A 15047-nucleotide genomic window follows, 5' to 3' on the forward strand; every position below is an offset into this window, starting at 1 on the left:
GCTTGTGGAGAACATTAAAATGCCTGATGATACTTAGAGCTGTGTCATGGTTAAGTTGTGTTGTCAACCTGATATAATTCTCTGGTTTGGTGTTTAAAATGAAGCCATTGCCTTGATGAAATCTGATGTAATAATATACTAATTTTCTTTAATGAGACCTTGTGTAATGTAATCACCTTTATAAGACCAATTATGACAGCCAGTCAGTTGAAAAGGAGTGTCATCGAGGGCATGTACATCTGGTAGAGCTTTCTTGCTTTTGCTCAGTCTAGATCTTGCATTGGCCTGTCACCATTGGTTCTTGACTTGGACCAGCAATTTCCATTACCTGCCAACCTTGAATTTGCCAGTCTCTGAAGCTGTGTCAAAAGCCCATCTTTTGATATTTGATCCCCAGACCTGGGTCTAGCTAAGTGCTACAAGTACATGAGCCATTTCCTTGAGATAACAAAATCTCTCTTTCTAGAAATATATTTGCAAATTTTTCTAAAGAACTCCACCAAAGATAAGCTCATTATGAAGAGAGGTTAACAAGATATTCTGTAAATTGCTGGTAAAGTGTAACCATTAATAATACCTTTGAAGATTGCCCACACACAACCTTTTTACACATGTGTGAAGGCAATCTGTACAAAGATGTTTACTTCATAGTATATTATTAACAGTAGTAAGAAAAAAATTTAGAAAATTAGGAATTAAGAAGATGAGGTGATAAGAGGCATGGATCAATGGGAATTAATTATATAAAATATAATGTATATGAATGAGTGTATAAAACATAATGTACATGAGTAAAATATAATAGATATAATAATTGTAAACCCATAAAAAATTTAAAAAAACAACATTCTTCATTTAGAAACCAAAAGGATAAAATTAGGTATGAAATACAATATTATATATAAATTAATGTACCAGTTCTTTATGAATTGATCTAAATGCAACACTGAATATAATACAAGCTGCCAAATTATGCATATTATATATTTCTCTAACTTTGTGAAACAAAAATGTTACAGTTTTTTAATAGAGTCATATTTTTGGTAAGAGTGTAGTAATAGTAGAGGAGGAAGATGCAAGGAAACAAAATTTTATCCTGATTTTTTTATTAAAAAATCATCAAGTATTAACAATCAATAATTCTATGATTCTGAAAGTTTCTCTCCTTGATATAGCAATATTTGGCATTTTCTGAGAACTTTCAGAAATGCACTCTGATCTACTGACTCTGAAACTGGAGATCTATAGAGTACAGTGTACTGCTTTAACAAGTTCCCCATGATCTAGTACACACTGCCATTATGCAAGGATACATAATAGCCCCTCCTAGCAACATGTCCAGAGTATGTGAGGCAAAGGCTCATCATTCTTGCCTCCAAAGAACACTCGAGCTGCATCTTCTCCAAGACATATCTAACTTGTTCTCTTGGTCGTCCAAGGGATGTTCAGTGCTTTTCTTCAGCAGCACAGCTCAAAGACATCAATTTTTTCTTTTTCATCCTTATTCATTGTCCAGCTCTCAGATGCATAGTAAGTGGTTGAAAGGCTATGGCCTAAATTAGATGCATCTTAGTCCTCAAACTAACATCAGTACTCCTCAATAATTTGGAGAGGTACCTAACTGCAGATTTTCCCAGTGTAATACATCTCCTTATTTCCTGACTGTTGGTACCAAGATTGTTAATTGTGGATCCAAGCAAGATGAAGCTTTTGACAGTTTCAGTCTCCTCTCCATCCATCATGGTGCTGCCTATTGGTCCAGTGGTAAGAATCTTTTGTTTTCTTGACATTGAGATGCAGTCCATACTGAAGAATGCATTCCTTGATCTGCAACAGGTGCTTCAAGTCCTTCTCACTTTGAGCAAGTATGGTAGTGTAATCTGAATAATGCAGGTAATTGATGACTCTCCCTTCAGCCCTAATGCCACACTCCTCTTCATAAGGTCCAGCTTCTGAAATAACCATGTCTTGGTTTTTAAATTCAGTTGGAGATTGGGAAGCAGCAGAATGGTCCCAGATGGCACTTTTGAGTGGTGCAAGCCAATGGGAATGCCTCCTGACTGAAATAAGCTTGGAAGCAGGAATGGCATCCATTTCCAAAATAGCTTGCCTCCGGAAACTCTATGAACTTGGAGAAATGATGAAAGTTATACAGGTGTTCAAGTCTTTCATTCCTAAGGTCGCTATGAGTCATCTACAACTTGACAGCACTTAAAAACAACAACATACAGATTAAATAGGTATGGAGAGAGAATACAACCCTGGTGCACTTTCTTCTTAATTTTAAACCATCCATTAGTCCCCTGCTGTGTTCCCAGAACAGACTCCTGGACCAGGTATAGGTTTTGTATGAGCACAATTAAGTGTTTTATGGCTCCCATCCTTGTCACTGTCAGCCATAGCTTGTAATGATCCACACAGTCAAATGCCTTTGCATAGTCAATAAAGCACAAATAGACATTCTTCTGGTATTCTTGACTTTCAGCCAGGATCCATCTTATAAAACAGGTAAACCTATAGAACATTATACTGAGTGAAATAAGTCAACCACAAGTATTCTGTAATAACAATTTTGAAAGTCTCGAACAGATTTATACTAAGATAGCAATGTTCTTTGATACTTTCCAGAGATGAGAGTAAGAGGGAGAGAGAATTAATAACTAGAAAGTGTTGCTATTGTTGTTGTTAGGTGCCATAGAGTTTGAACCAATCCATAACTCCAGTGGATTTTCAGAGACAATAAAACACATAGGAAGAGATTACCTATCTTTCTTCCTCAAAGAAACTAGTAGATTTGAACCATGTCCCTATGGATTGGAAACCCAATTCCTTTTCACTAAGCCCTGTAGTGTTAAAGGGTCACTATAAGTCATACTCAACTCCAGTGCACCTAATAACAATAATAAGCCCAATAGATACGTTCTTTTTGGCTAAGGGACATGCAGTGCATAATATGAGTCTAATCAGTACAATGTGACCAATGTAAAGACACAGAAAGATATTTAGGAATAATGACCACCAACTGCTCCACAAAAGAAAGATGTGCCGTCTCCTCCTGTGTAGTTAATTGCCTCTGAAACCCACCAGAGGGCTAGCAATGAGTTGGTTCCGACTTGATGGTACATCGCAACAGCAGTAAATGCTGTCATATGTACAATTTTGAAACAATAATAATATTAAATTCTAAGTGATAACATGAGTAGATATTGTATACTATATAGTTGTGGGAAGGAACATGAGAGTACATGTGTATCCAAATACAGGTAGAGCTGTGGGCATTTTGACATATTTGTATGTATTACAGTTCTGGTGGCCTAGGGGCAAGAAGCTGTGCTGCAGTCCTGAAGACACATGGTTCAAATCCACAAGCTCCTCTATCGGCAGTTTCCTCCCATGGGATTATAACTGTCTCTGAAAAAAACCACTGGAGAGTCAGCTTTGGATTGATTCTCACTCATTGGTACACAGTACAACACAGCAACATATAATGGAATGCACACAAAAAATAGTTATGCAAAATTCCTAGACTTTTTAAATACTTTGTGAAACTGAATTACTGGGCTTGAAAGGTCAACAAGGTGGATGGACACGATGACTAGAACTATAGCCTCGAGTGTATCAGAGATGATGAGGATGGCACAGGATAGGGTAAGGGTCAGATACATTGTCCGTAGAGTCAGTGTAAGTTGTGGTCTACTCAAAGGCACCTACCAATGATACCATTTGTAGAACAGGTGTGGAAAGAGCATAGGGTAGAATTCCCTTTCAAGCCTCTGGCTCGAATGTCACTTTGAGGTAGACAGGGATTTTTTTTTTCTTCTTCCCTATCTTGTATGTTCACAACTCTTATGTCTGTTATGTAGATTAATGTTTCGTATATAATGGACAGTTATTTGTTGAATAAAAAGATTTCTTGTTGAATTCATGAGTGAGTTGAGTAAAAGCTTAAAAAACCTCCAGGGACTCCTGGCATGGTGCTCAGCTCTTATTTTCTTAGTGATGTGTGGTGCGTGGCTCAGGTCATAGGCTGTCTGGAGTCCCACCATTTGTGTGGAGATGCTCAGGACAGAGGGAAAGCTGAGATCTGTGAAGTCTGTTCCTTTTCTGCACCCACTTTTCATCTTTACTGTAAGTATCCTATGGAACGAGGAATGGGGAAATGTATTGGGATTGATGTATGGCCTCAGTAAGTATCTGGGGCAGCTGCTGATTGAAGAAGTTGCTCACTGTGGCAATGATCAGTTGCCCCTGAAACCACCAGCTGTCACATTCCATGCTGCTTAACCAGTGAGCATTCCTAAAAGAACAGTCGACACTGTTGAGGATATATAACCCATTTATGTTGTAGAAAATGCTGATAAAATAGAATATAGGGAGCTCCTTTGTGACTTTGGGGGAAAAAAATAGAATCAAGTTCCAACATATCAGTTACCCAGCAGGTAAGCAGAAGCGAATGGACTTTCTAATACAGAATCTAACATTTCTAGGAGCTTTGCCTCTCAGATAGGGTATCTGTCATATACTTAATGTTGTCTTTGACAGCTGATATTTAGGAACCTATGGTTAGCAGCGACATGGCATGAAGAAAATTAACTAATTTGTTTAAAAGAGCAATAGATGATAGAAGAAGGAAAGGCTTTTTTCTTTGTTCACAAGTAGGACAAAGGGGTGGGTACTAGTTTTGCTCAGAGTTCGTGAAATTCAAAGAATTAGGTAATGCTTTGCCTTTAACTGTCTATGTGACTGTGAATACTCAACATATCTTTTTTCTGTATTTCCTCATGTTAAATACTTAACCTGAGGTAGTACTGTTTTTAAAATTGAATTGCTTTGGGACAGAGGCACATATACATGTTAGGTAAAATTTTCTGAGTAATAGTCTCTTAAAAGAACTTGGCCTATTTTTTTATTAATACCAATTGTACTGTTGTTGTTGATTGCCTTTGAGTCAAGCATGACTCATAGTGACCCAATGAACAAAAGGCCTGGAGCCCCTCTACAACCATCAACATTTATTAAAGTTCATAGCGTTTCCAGAGGTATGTTATTTAGGAAGTAGATGCCACCCCTGCTTCCAAAATACCAATTATGTCTAATTAATCATCTCTGAAACATTATCTTCTGTTAAATCATTGTATAAAATCATTAGTGAGGGAAATAATGGTTTACCTGAAAAGGTGAAAAACCCACTGTTGGAAGCAACCATTCCATCAAGTTACCAAGTGGTAAATATCCTTCTCTACTGTCAGAGGAAGAACTAAATACAGCATTAAAAACTTGATCTTATGTTCAGAAAATGTGTGTTTGTATTTGGAGACGATGAATAGGGGCTTCTGATCAGTTTGCCAGATGGAACAGAAGTGGAAACATTAAAGGCTAATGCTCATCTCCAAATAGTAGAAACTGTAGATAAAATGTCACCAAATTTTGTATAAATACACACACACACACACACACACATTGTTGTTGTGTTGTTGTTGTCATATGCTGTCAAGTCACCTGCAACTCAAAGCGATTCTATGTACAATAGCCCTAAACCCTGCTCTATCCTGGGCCAATCTCACTGTCTCTGACACCCCATTACCCCAGTCACTGAATCAATTCATCTCATAGAGGGTCATCCTCTCCTGCGTTGCCCTTCCATGATGTCCTTCTCCAAGTACTGGTCCCTCCTTGCAACATGACCAAAGTATGTTAGACGAAGCTTCAGAAACTTTGCCTCCAAGGAGCAGTTCTAAGTCATCTTTTCCTTCAGTCATCCAGCAAGCAAAACCTTTAACTATAGCTCCTTGGTTCTCTTCACTTTCTCTCTACCACCATTATCACCATTTTTATAGTGTGGAAACCAGTCTCTTAATATTGGTCCCACAGCTCTTGATTATTTGCAAGACCATGTGTCTGCAGTTAAGGCAGCTAGAGATCATTCCTCCAACAAGGGCTAGCACAATGGCTAGAAAAGCTGATTTTCAAGGATTCTGACACTGCAACTGGACGGTATGTATTGGACTTCCTTGACCCTCAAGTGATTTTTATCAATTATATTGCTTATCCACAATCAAAATATTTTTTGACATTAGGCAAAAAGCTTTGCTAGGCAGTTAGTAGTGAAAAGTTGGTACCCAGAGAAGTCTGTTAGCTCTCTTCAAAATCTAAAGATTAAAGAATTAAAAATGATGAGCCTTCCATTCAAAACTAAGGAATTAATATATTTTAAATGGAGCAATTTAGTAGTTAATGACTTGTGCAACTGATATTAAATTGCAGACGGAGAGGAAGAATAGAATTTAGAATTTGTAAGTAATGCAAAGGAGGCAAAGTAAGTTAAAGCCTTTAGGTATATCTCAAACTACAGTCAGAGCTAAATAGGTAAGTAAAATACATTTTCAAGCACAAAATTGAAAGGACTCTTAAGGAATTGTTAAATCTTTTGTTGAAACTTAAGGCTCACTCATGGATAGGGTTAACACTCTTTAAGGCATCATTTCTCCCCCAGGTATTTCTCATCTGTTTGAAATAAGACATAGACTATTAATTCCTGTTTTGTTTTTTTAATAACGCCTTCTCTCTACACTGAGTCTGTTGAAGGTGAAATAATATTCAAAGTCTAAGAAGTTCAGTGACATTATTTTCACCAAGTTATCTTTCTGTATTTAAGTATCTGTGAATGAGAACTGGTTTCTGTTTTGTTTTCAATGAAAGAACATTTAGCCCTTTGGAAGAAAAAATTGTGTTTAAAGTCAATATAAACTGTTATTTTTATCATATGTTTTATTTCAAATATAATAGATAGTGTTTCTTTTTTATACAGAAGCTATAGGAAATTGGGGAGGGGGACCAAAAAAAAACTATAGGAAATTTTCACTTACCATGTGAGTACCAGTAATTTTATTCAGACTATAGGATGAAATCCTAAAATATAGACCCAAGAAAGTTCATTAGGAAAAACAATGTAACAAATGCTGAAAGATTTTGTTTTTCTTTCATAGCCTGGTATTATTTTAAAACATATGTCATTAGAAATTCTTCTGTAAACACACTTTGGTGAATTTATAATAATAATTAAAGAAAGCATCTATTTCTTCTCATACTACCAGGTTGTTGGTGTAGCTCAGGCCATCAACAAGAAATCCGGAAATGGTGGAACCTTCACAGAAAAAGATGAAAAGGTACCAAAACTCGAGTCTGGTGTGTCAGTTGAGGAAGATAATTTGTTTTGGTATGAAAGATTGTTTTTCATAGAAAAACCACTATCACTTTGACTTCAAGTCCCAGTGACCCCATGTCTGTCTGTTACTAGACCTGCTATACATGGTAGGGTTTTCAGTGGCTGATTGTTCAGAAGTGGGCCACGAGGCTTCTCTTCAAGGCATCTTTGGGTATATTTGAACCTCCAACCTTCTCCAGTTATCAGCCAAATGCTCTGTTGGAGTTCTCCTGGAATTACTTTTCTTTATATAGATCTTTAGAATTGGCTGTTCTTCAAGGTGTTAATGATGGAAAAGCATTATTGTTGAAATACCTGAAATGGTTGGAATGCTTTCTTTCCTGTCAATAAATACAGCCTTGACTCGATGACACTTTGTTTTCTTCTTCTCCAGTAGGAACCTGAAACTTGCTGCCTACTGTATAGCCCAGCCACCAGTGGGGCTGTGTGCATGTTGGGACCACACAAAGGGTGGCTTAGAGTATTTTAACTGTCTCATTTACCTTTCATCACTGCTATAAAGACATCAGACCTGAAATTAAAAAAAAAATTTAAAAAACACACAAAAACCCCAACCAAACTTCCAAAGAACTGCTTCAAGTTCAGTTTTCCAGCCCGGCTGAGAATTGGAGTTGCTTCCTGATGGAACAAATTTCAGAATGTTTTATAAGCTTCTCACACAGACGGTGGGGCGCCAAGGTGTGAATTCAGGCTGGATGATGTGAGTTTAACTTCAGAAAGTACTGTGGTCAACATTATTTTATGACTCTTCTCATCCAACTCTGAAGGAACACATTCCACACACCAATTGACAGGCTTTCCGGGACTAAAGCCCTTAAGCCTGTTTATAACTTCATTCTGTCAGTAGAGTTTTATTATTTCTTCTATTACATCTGTCATTATATGTATATCATGGAGCCCACTGACCACTTCCTATCTCAAGCCCATTGCTATTTATATTGCTTCCCCCCGAAAATTAGTAGGAGCTTCGAATTTGGAAAGTATTCAGACAAGACAGTTATTTTTGTCTCCATGCTGTAGAGTGGATTGGCACCTGTGTTGGGCTCCATACTTTATTGCTTCAGAATATAGAAAGTACCTCTTTAAATCAGAGTACTAGACATCTAGTCTCTTCTTCTACTAATGGTCTCTGATGAGTTTATATTTTGTTACTGAACTAATTAATCATTGGGTAAATTTTGTGTAAATTTATTTACTTTATTTTCTGGTTCATTACGTCTTGGCAAGATAAGTTTATATTGCTAATAAAGTACCATATATACTAAAGATTTACTTTAATCAATGATTATTTCATTATAAGCGCATTACCCTAGCATAATGTATGAAGGATCAGAAATCAGTGCTTAAAAAAGCATGTATTTAAAGTTAGAAATATTTGAAACTTAATGTAGGGCTATTGCAGTATTCTGTTAACAAGTGTGCAAACTTTCTTTTGCATTAGTAATACATTACTTATGATCTCAGCATAGATCCAAGTCTTAATACCATGCAGAGACTACACCAAACTTTACAGCACATTGCAGTTTGAAATGGTAGGAAGAGATTTGCTACTTAGTTCCTCCTATCTTTCTCCTCACTAACAAAAACTTCAGAATGGTGCTTGCCTACCTCTCAGAACCGACTGACCTATGTTCAACTAATTAAAACTTAAATGTAGGAGCTTTGTGGAAGATTCCCACACTTGTTATCTTCTCTTGTTGTCATTTAGTTAACAGTTGCTTTACATTAGTACCTAAATTTAACATTTTAGTCAGAAAAGACACACTTGAACTTTCAGTTTATATATGTACATGTATATATATATAGAGCTCTAAATATTTTGGATGGTTTTTGTGTTTTGAGAAATGTAACTAGAGAGTTGTAGCACTGATTCTTATTTGGTTATTGTCTTATTTCTCTGTTTTCTAGGACTTTGCTGCTTATTTGGCATTTTGTGGAATTGTTCTTCATAATGCTCAACTCTATGAGACTTCACTGCTAGAGAATAAGAGAAATCAGGTAAGTCTTTTGAATAATCAAAAGAGAATAATATAACAACAACAAAATCCTCATTGTCATCCAGTTGGTATCTGTCTATTCAAAGCAATTCTCCATGAGGTTTCTGAGGTTGTGAATCATGAGAAGAGACTACCCACCTTTCTCTAACAGCAGCTGGTGGATTTGAACCCCTGACCTTTTGCTCAGCAGCCAAATATGTTACACACTATACCTTCATGATTCCTTACACCTTTAAAAAAAGTATTAACATTTTATATAAGTAATACATGTAAATTATTAAAATTTCAGGTAGATTTAATTTCTAAATCTTTTGATAAGTTGTTCTAGCTGTTTCTTCTCCAGTTACTTCAGGTTTCTGTTTTTCAAACTTATTTGTGTTGATATTGTTACAGTGTTTGCTGACTTGAAAGATAAGGGTTTATCTGACTTCCCTGTCTTTTACTTGATCCTCACTTATCCTACTAGTTATCATTAGATCATATCATTGTTTTAAGTTATTGTTCAGGCTACATTTGTGATGTAAAGTAAGCTTTTAATCTTTGCCCTGTCAACTCTAGACAGTATCCTTTTGTTTCATACATAAAAAAAGATCTTAGTTGCTCTTTATTTCTCCTTCCCATCTACCATTCCTTACTCTTTTATATTGTTCAATTTGATAACATATACTTTCTTGTGTAATTATAATTACATTTTCTTAAGGTTTTTTATGTTCATTATGATGTTAAAATTTCATGATTAATCTTTGTAAATTACTACTCACCTTACCTTTGTTATATTACTTAGTGTTTTTTCATGGTGCGTCTGGAATCCTTTCTTTTTTCCTTAAACTGTTTGCTCTATTACAGCCTCATTGTTTCTGGGCTTTCTCATGCAGACTATTGATTATATTAATTATCCTGTTGAGTTTCTTACTTTCTTGAAGCTTTACAAATGGAGTTTCTCTAGCTTTTCTCTCTCTGGCTGAACTGTTTTCCCCTACGCTTCTTGAACAACTGTCACCATATAACTTTTCTTCACTATTTTCTTAGAATGATTTCACTTGTTAAGAATCCCTAAAATCTGCTTTCTCAACTATTCACTTGTATCATTGCAACATTTCCTCAGTTAACTGCATGAAAATGAATAGATTCTAAGTCCTCACAGCCTCAGGAAAAAAAATTACGTTTTGTCCTTGTACCAGTTTTCTTTAATACAGAATTCCAAGTTGAAAATCAGTTTTGCAGAATTTAGAGTCACTTCTTTTTAGTCTTTTAACTGCTGGTTCTTTGCAGTTTTATTTAATTATTTTAATAATTCAAATACATTGTGTTTCATTCATGTTTATTATATCTTATACAAAAATATACACTGTATTTTACATAATTTTTTACTGTTGATCAAGGACTGTTGTCATCTTGTCCCATCAAGTCCCTTGCCTATTCCTTCACCACTCGTGTCTGTCCACTAACAGTTCTAACTCTTCTGCCCTGAGAGAGATATCCCACCTCACTTTTCCACTCTCCTTTGCCCCCTTTTCTCCCCATTTGAACAGTTATAAATATCTTGTTCCTATTTGCTTATTCCAGTAGCCATATTTTCCTTTCATCATTTCTTCCCAGACTGATCTTCCTTCCCTTATCCTGATCCTTTACAGTGTTCCTTGTACATTTTATTTCTGCTTTCTCCATCTCTCCCTCACTCCCCAACCCCAGGCATCCTCATAATTTCACAATAGTGTTCTTATTCCATACTTGCTCTTTTGTGACTGAGTTATTTTATTCAGCATAATGTCGTCTAGAGTCAAGATTGTTGTGTAGCAGTTTACAAATTCATCATTGTTTAGTGCTGTATGGTATTCTGTTGTTGAAATGTTCCACATTTTCTCTATTCTACTGATGATAGGCATTTGGACTATTTACATTTTCTTGCTATTGTGAATAATACTGTGATGAATATAGGTATACTATATCTCTGTGTCTCAGCTCTCATTTCCTTAGGATATATTCTAGTAGCTGGATTATATAGGATTCCTGTAGTCACCTTTATGAGGAAATGCCTTCCATAGTAGTTGTACCATTTTACAATCCCTTCAACAGTGCACAATAGTTCCAATCTCTCCAAATCCTTCCCAACATTCATTGTTGTCCTGTTCGACTTTGCTATTGGTTCTGGGGTGAATTAGTATCTCATTTTGTTTTGGTTTTCATCTTTTGATTGCTACTGATTTTGTACATTTTCTCAATGTTTATTGACCATCCTAATATGTTCTTGGATGAAGAGGCTTTTCATGTTTTTTGCCTATTTTATAATTGAATTATCAGTATTTTCCTTGTAGAGAGACTATCTTTCCCCACCCACTTCACTTTATTTATCATGTTGGTTTCTGGTCATCCCTTCCAGTCTGGAAACTTGAGCCCTTTCGATCTGTGTAATTTTTTTCTTTCATCATTACTTCTATAATTCATTTTATCCAATGAATTACTTGATCTGTTAATAAATTAGACCAAATCCAGCACTGCTGAGTTGATTCACAACTTAGAGAGGCCTGATAGGACAGAGTAGAACTGCTCCATAGGATTTTCAAAGCTTTAGATCTCTTTGGAAGTGGACTACCACGTCTTTCTCCTGTGGAGCAGCGCTGCCAACCTCTCAGTTGGCATCTGAGTTCTTTTACCACTGCTGTTAGAGCTGCACTAAGATATTACACTTCTGGAATTAATACTTATGTCTCATCTTTTTCTTTTCTCCCTATTTTGGATTTTTAGTTTTACTTTCTGAGTGATTTTACTAGTAATTTTTCTATTGAGGATTTTCAGGTGTTCTTCGGGTTTTTTTTGGGTTTACTTCATTGTTTCAGATGCTTGTTTAATTAAATCTCTTTTAGGTTAAAATATTCACACATACATCTTGTGATTCTTTGATGTCCTTTCAGCTATAAGAATAGCATCCTCAATTTACAATATAGTCCCTGCACAACACTAAGTACCAGAAAAATGAAGAAAGGATGTAAAGAATCAGTTCTTAGAAACTCAAGGCACCAGTAAATATATCAAGAGGCTTAGCTTCACTAATGTGCAGAGACCTAGTTATTAAAAAAGGAAATTGGACTCCATAACCATTATTGACCTAAATTAATAATCTGATAGCACCAGATTTTGGTAAAGAAAAATCAAAGTCATTGTTTTTAAAAGGTAAGAATATAAATTGGTGTAATTGTTTTGGAGAAAAATATGGAAATGTCTACAGAATACACAGATGCTTAGAGACTACACTACTAGCCAAAACGTTGGCAGTTAAAACCCACCCACAGGTGCCTTAGGAAAAAAGCTTGATACTTGGCTTCAGAAAGGCCACAACCTTGAAAACATTAGGTTGTGATGTTCTCTTCTGCACACACATTGGAACTTACTTGGTAGAATCTAGTTTTAATTAAAAATGTGGAAAATACATAGCTTCTGACCCAGCAGTTTACCTTCTAGTCTAGAAATCTCCTCAAGGAAAACTACTGTCTGCACACAAAGGTTTATCACACTGTTCTTTATAATATACAGAAATCATCTTGATCTATCCTCAGGAAAATAGAAATAAATGAAAGTGTTGCTCTGATGGTATAGTCTGTAGTGTTTTGTATGATAACCATCTCTGGTAGTTGGGACTCACCATGACCCCTGATATGATTTTTAATTTTAAAAACCTGCTAGAGGCTCGCTATGACTCAGAATCCACTCAGTGGTAATGAGAGTACGTAGATGTGCAGAATACTATGCAGCACTGAAAATGGATGAGATAGGGACACAAACTCTGGTGTAGATCAGTCTCAAAAACATTAAACTCTAAAAGTAAATAGCAAGCCATAGTCCAATGGTGATTACTTTTATAAAACACAATGTATGGAAATGGTTGTATGAAACAATGTCAATGAAGGAAAGTCTGGAATAAACACACACACAACCCAAACAAAAACCCAAACAAACAAAAACTCCACTATGTACATGAATGAAACACAATATCTATGAATGATTATATGCATACCAATAAAAATTTCGAGGGGGGGAAGGTAAATTGCAGATTATCACATGCTTTGGACATATTATCAAGAGGGACCAATTTCTAAAGAAGGGCATCATGTTTGGTAAACTGTGTTATAATTGTTGTTGTTAAGTGCCATCAAGTCGAGCACAACTCATAGTGACCCTATGAACAAAATATCTTAAATCAGTCCTGTCCTGTGCAATCCTCACACTACCTGACACACGAGAGCCCATTGCAGAACTGAATGTGGAAATTATCAAACAATATAATTGATACCACATGCTAGCAAAATATTGCTGAAGATATTAAAAAAAGGTTGGAACATAGGGAATAGCCAGAACTTTAAGCTGAATTTAGAAGAGGCTGTGACACCAGGGACATCATTGCTGATGTCCGATGGATCCTGGCTCAAAGTAAGGAATACCAGAAGAATGTCTGTTTGATTTTATTGACTATGCAAAGGTGTTTGTGTGGATCATGACAAGTTGTGGCTGACATTGAGAAGAATAGGAGTCCCAGAGCACTTGATTGTGCACCTGAAGAACCTGTACCTAGACCAGGAGGCTGTTATGCAAACAGAACAGGAGAGCACTGCATAATTAGGAATTGGGAAGGGAGTGCATCAGGAATGTATTCTGCCTCCATACCTGTTCAGTCTATATGCTGAGCAAATTATCCGAGAAGCTGCATTTTATGAAGAGCTTTGTGGCATCAGAATTGGAGGTAGACTAATAATGAATAATCTGCATTATGCAGATGACAAAACCTTGCTTGCAGAAGGTGAGGAGAATTTGAAGCACTTGTTGCAGAAGATCAACAAATGCAGCCTTCAGTATGGATTATGTCTGAATATCAAGAAAACAAAGACTCTTACCACTGGTCCAGTAAGCAGTGTCATGATGGATGGAGAGGAGAAACTGCCAATAGATTAATCTTGCTTGGATCCACAATTAACACCCTTGGTATGAATAGTCTATAAATAAGGAGATGGATTGCATTGGAAAAATTTGCAGTGAGGGACCTTTCCAAATTATTGAGGAGTAGTGATGTCAGTTTGAGGACTAAGGTGTGTCTGATTCAGGCCATGGTCTTTCCAATTACTAGCTATGCATTCAACACCTGGACAGTGAATAAGGATGACAGAAAAAGAATTGATGCCTTTGAACTGTAATGTTGGAGAAGAACACAGAACATTCCATGAATGGCCAAGAAAATGAAAGTCTTGGAGTAGGTGCAGCCAGTGTGCTCTTTGGAGGCAAAAATGATGAGGGCTTCACCTCACATACTTGGACATAGAGTGCTAGGAGGAGTATTCCTTGGAGAAGGACATGATGTCGGGAAGGGTGGCAAAAGGAGAAGAAAACCCGCAAATGGGAATTGACTACTGGTAAACTATAAAGTTAGCAAAAAGAGGAAGACCCTCAAGAGGATGAACTGACAGCAGGGCTGCCACAGTAGGCTCAAACAGTACAATGCTATCAGAATGGCACGGTATGGGCATGTTTCATTCTTTCATGCAGAGGATTTCTGTGAGTCTGAGCCAATCTATAACGCCATGATATAACCATGAGCCAACAACAGCAACATGGTACAATTTGAGTAGTGTCTGAATCCAAACTCCCGATGTCTGTTTTTTATATATGGTTATGTACATAATAATAAGGGCATTCTGGTGTCCTAGTGGTGAGTTGGGCTACTAACCTAAAGGTTGTTGTTGTTATGTGCCCTCGACAACAGCCCTAAACCTTGCTCTATATTGTGCCAATCGCATTGCCACTGACACACCCAACCTAATTACCCCAGTCACTAAATC

General features: G+C 36.6%; 1 protein-coding gene across 1 annotated transcript in view; it reads left to right on the forward strand.

The window, feature by feature from the left end:
* PDE5A (phosphodiesterase 5A, cGMP-specific) overlaps nt 1-15047 on the forward strand; it is a 259248-nt gene that overhangs the window by 85311 nt on the left and 158890 nt on the right. Inside the window, exons 4-5 of the mRNA XM_006881059.1 lie at nt 7095-7166; nt 9134-9223. Coding sequence (XP_006881121.1) covers nt 7095-7166; nt 9134-9223 — 162 coding nt within the window. The remainder of the gene's footprint in view (nt 1-7094; nt 7167-9133; nt 9224-15047) is intronic.

The sequence above is a fragment of the Elephantulus edwardii genome, unplaced genomic scaffold (assembly GCF_000299155.1).
Source record: "Elephantulus edwardii isolate Elephantulus edwardi_28Jun2011 unplaced genomic scaffold, EleEdw1.0 scaffold00012, whole genome shotgun sequence".
NCBI classification, from domain to species: Eukaryota; Metazoa; Chordata; class Mammalia; order Macroscelidea; family Macroscelididae; genus Elephantulus; species Elephantulus edwardii.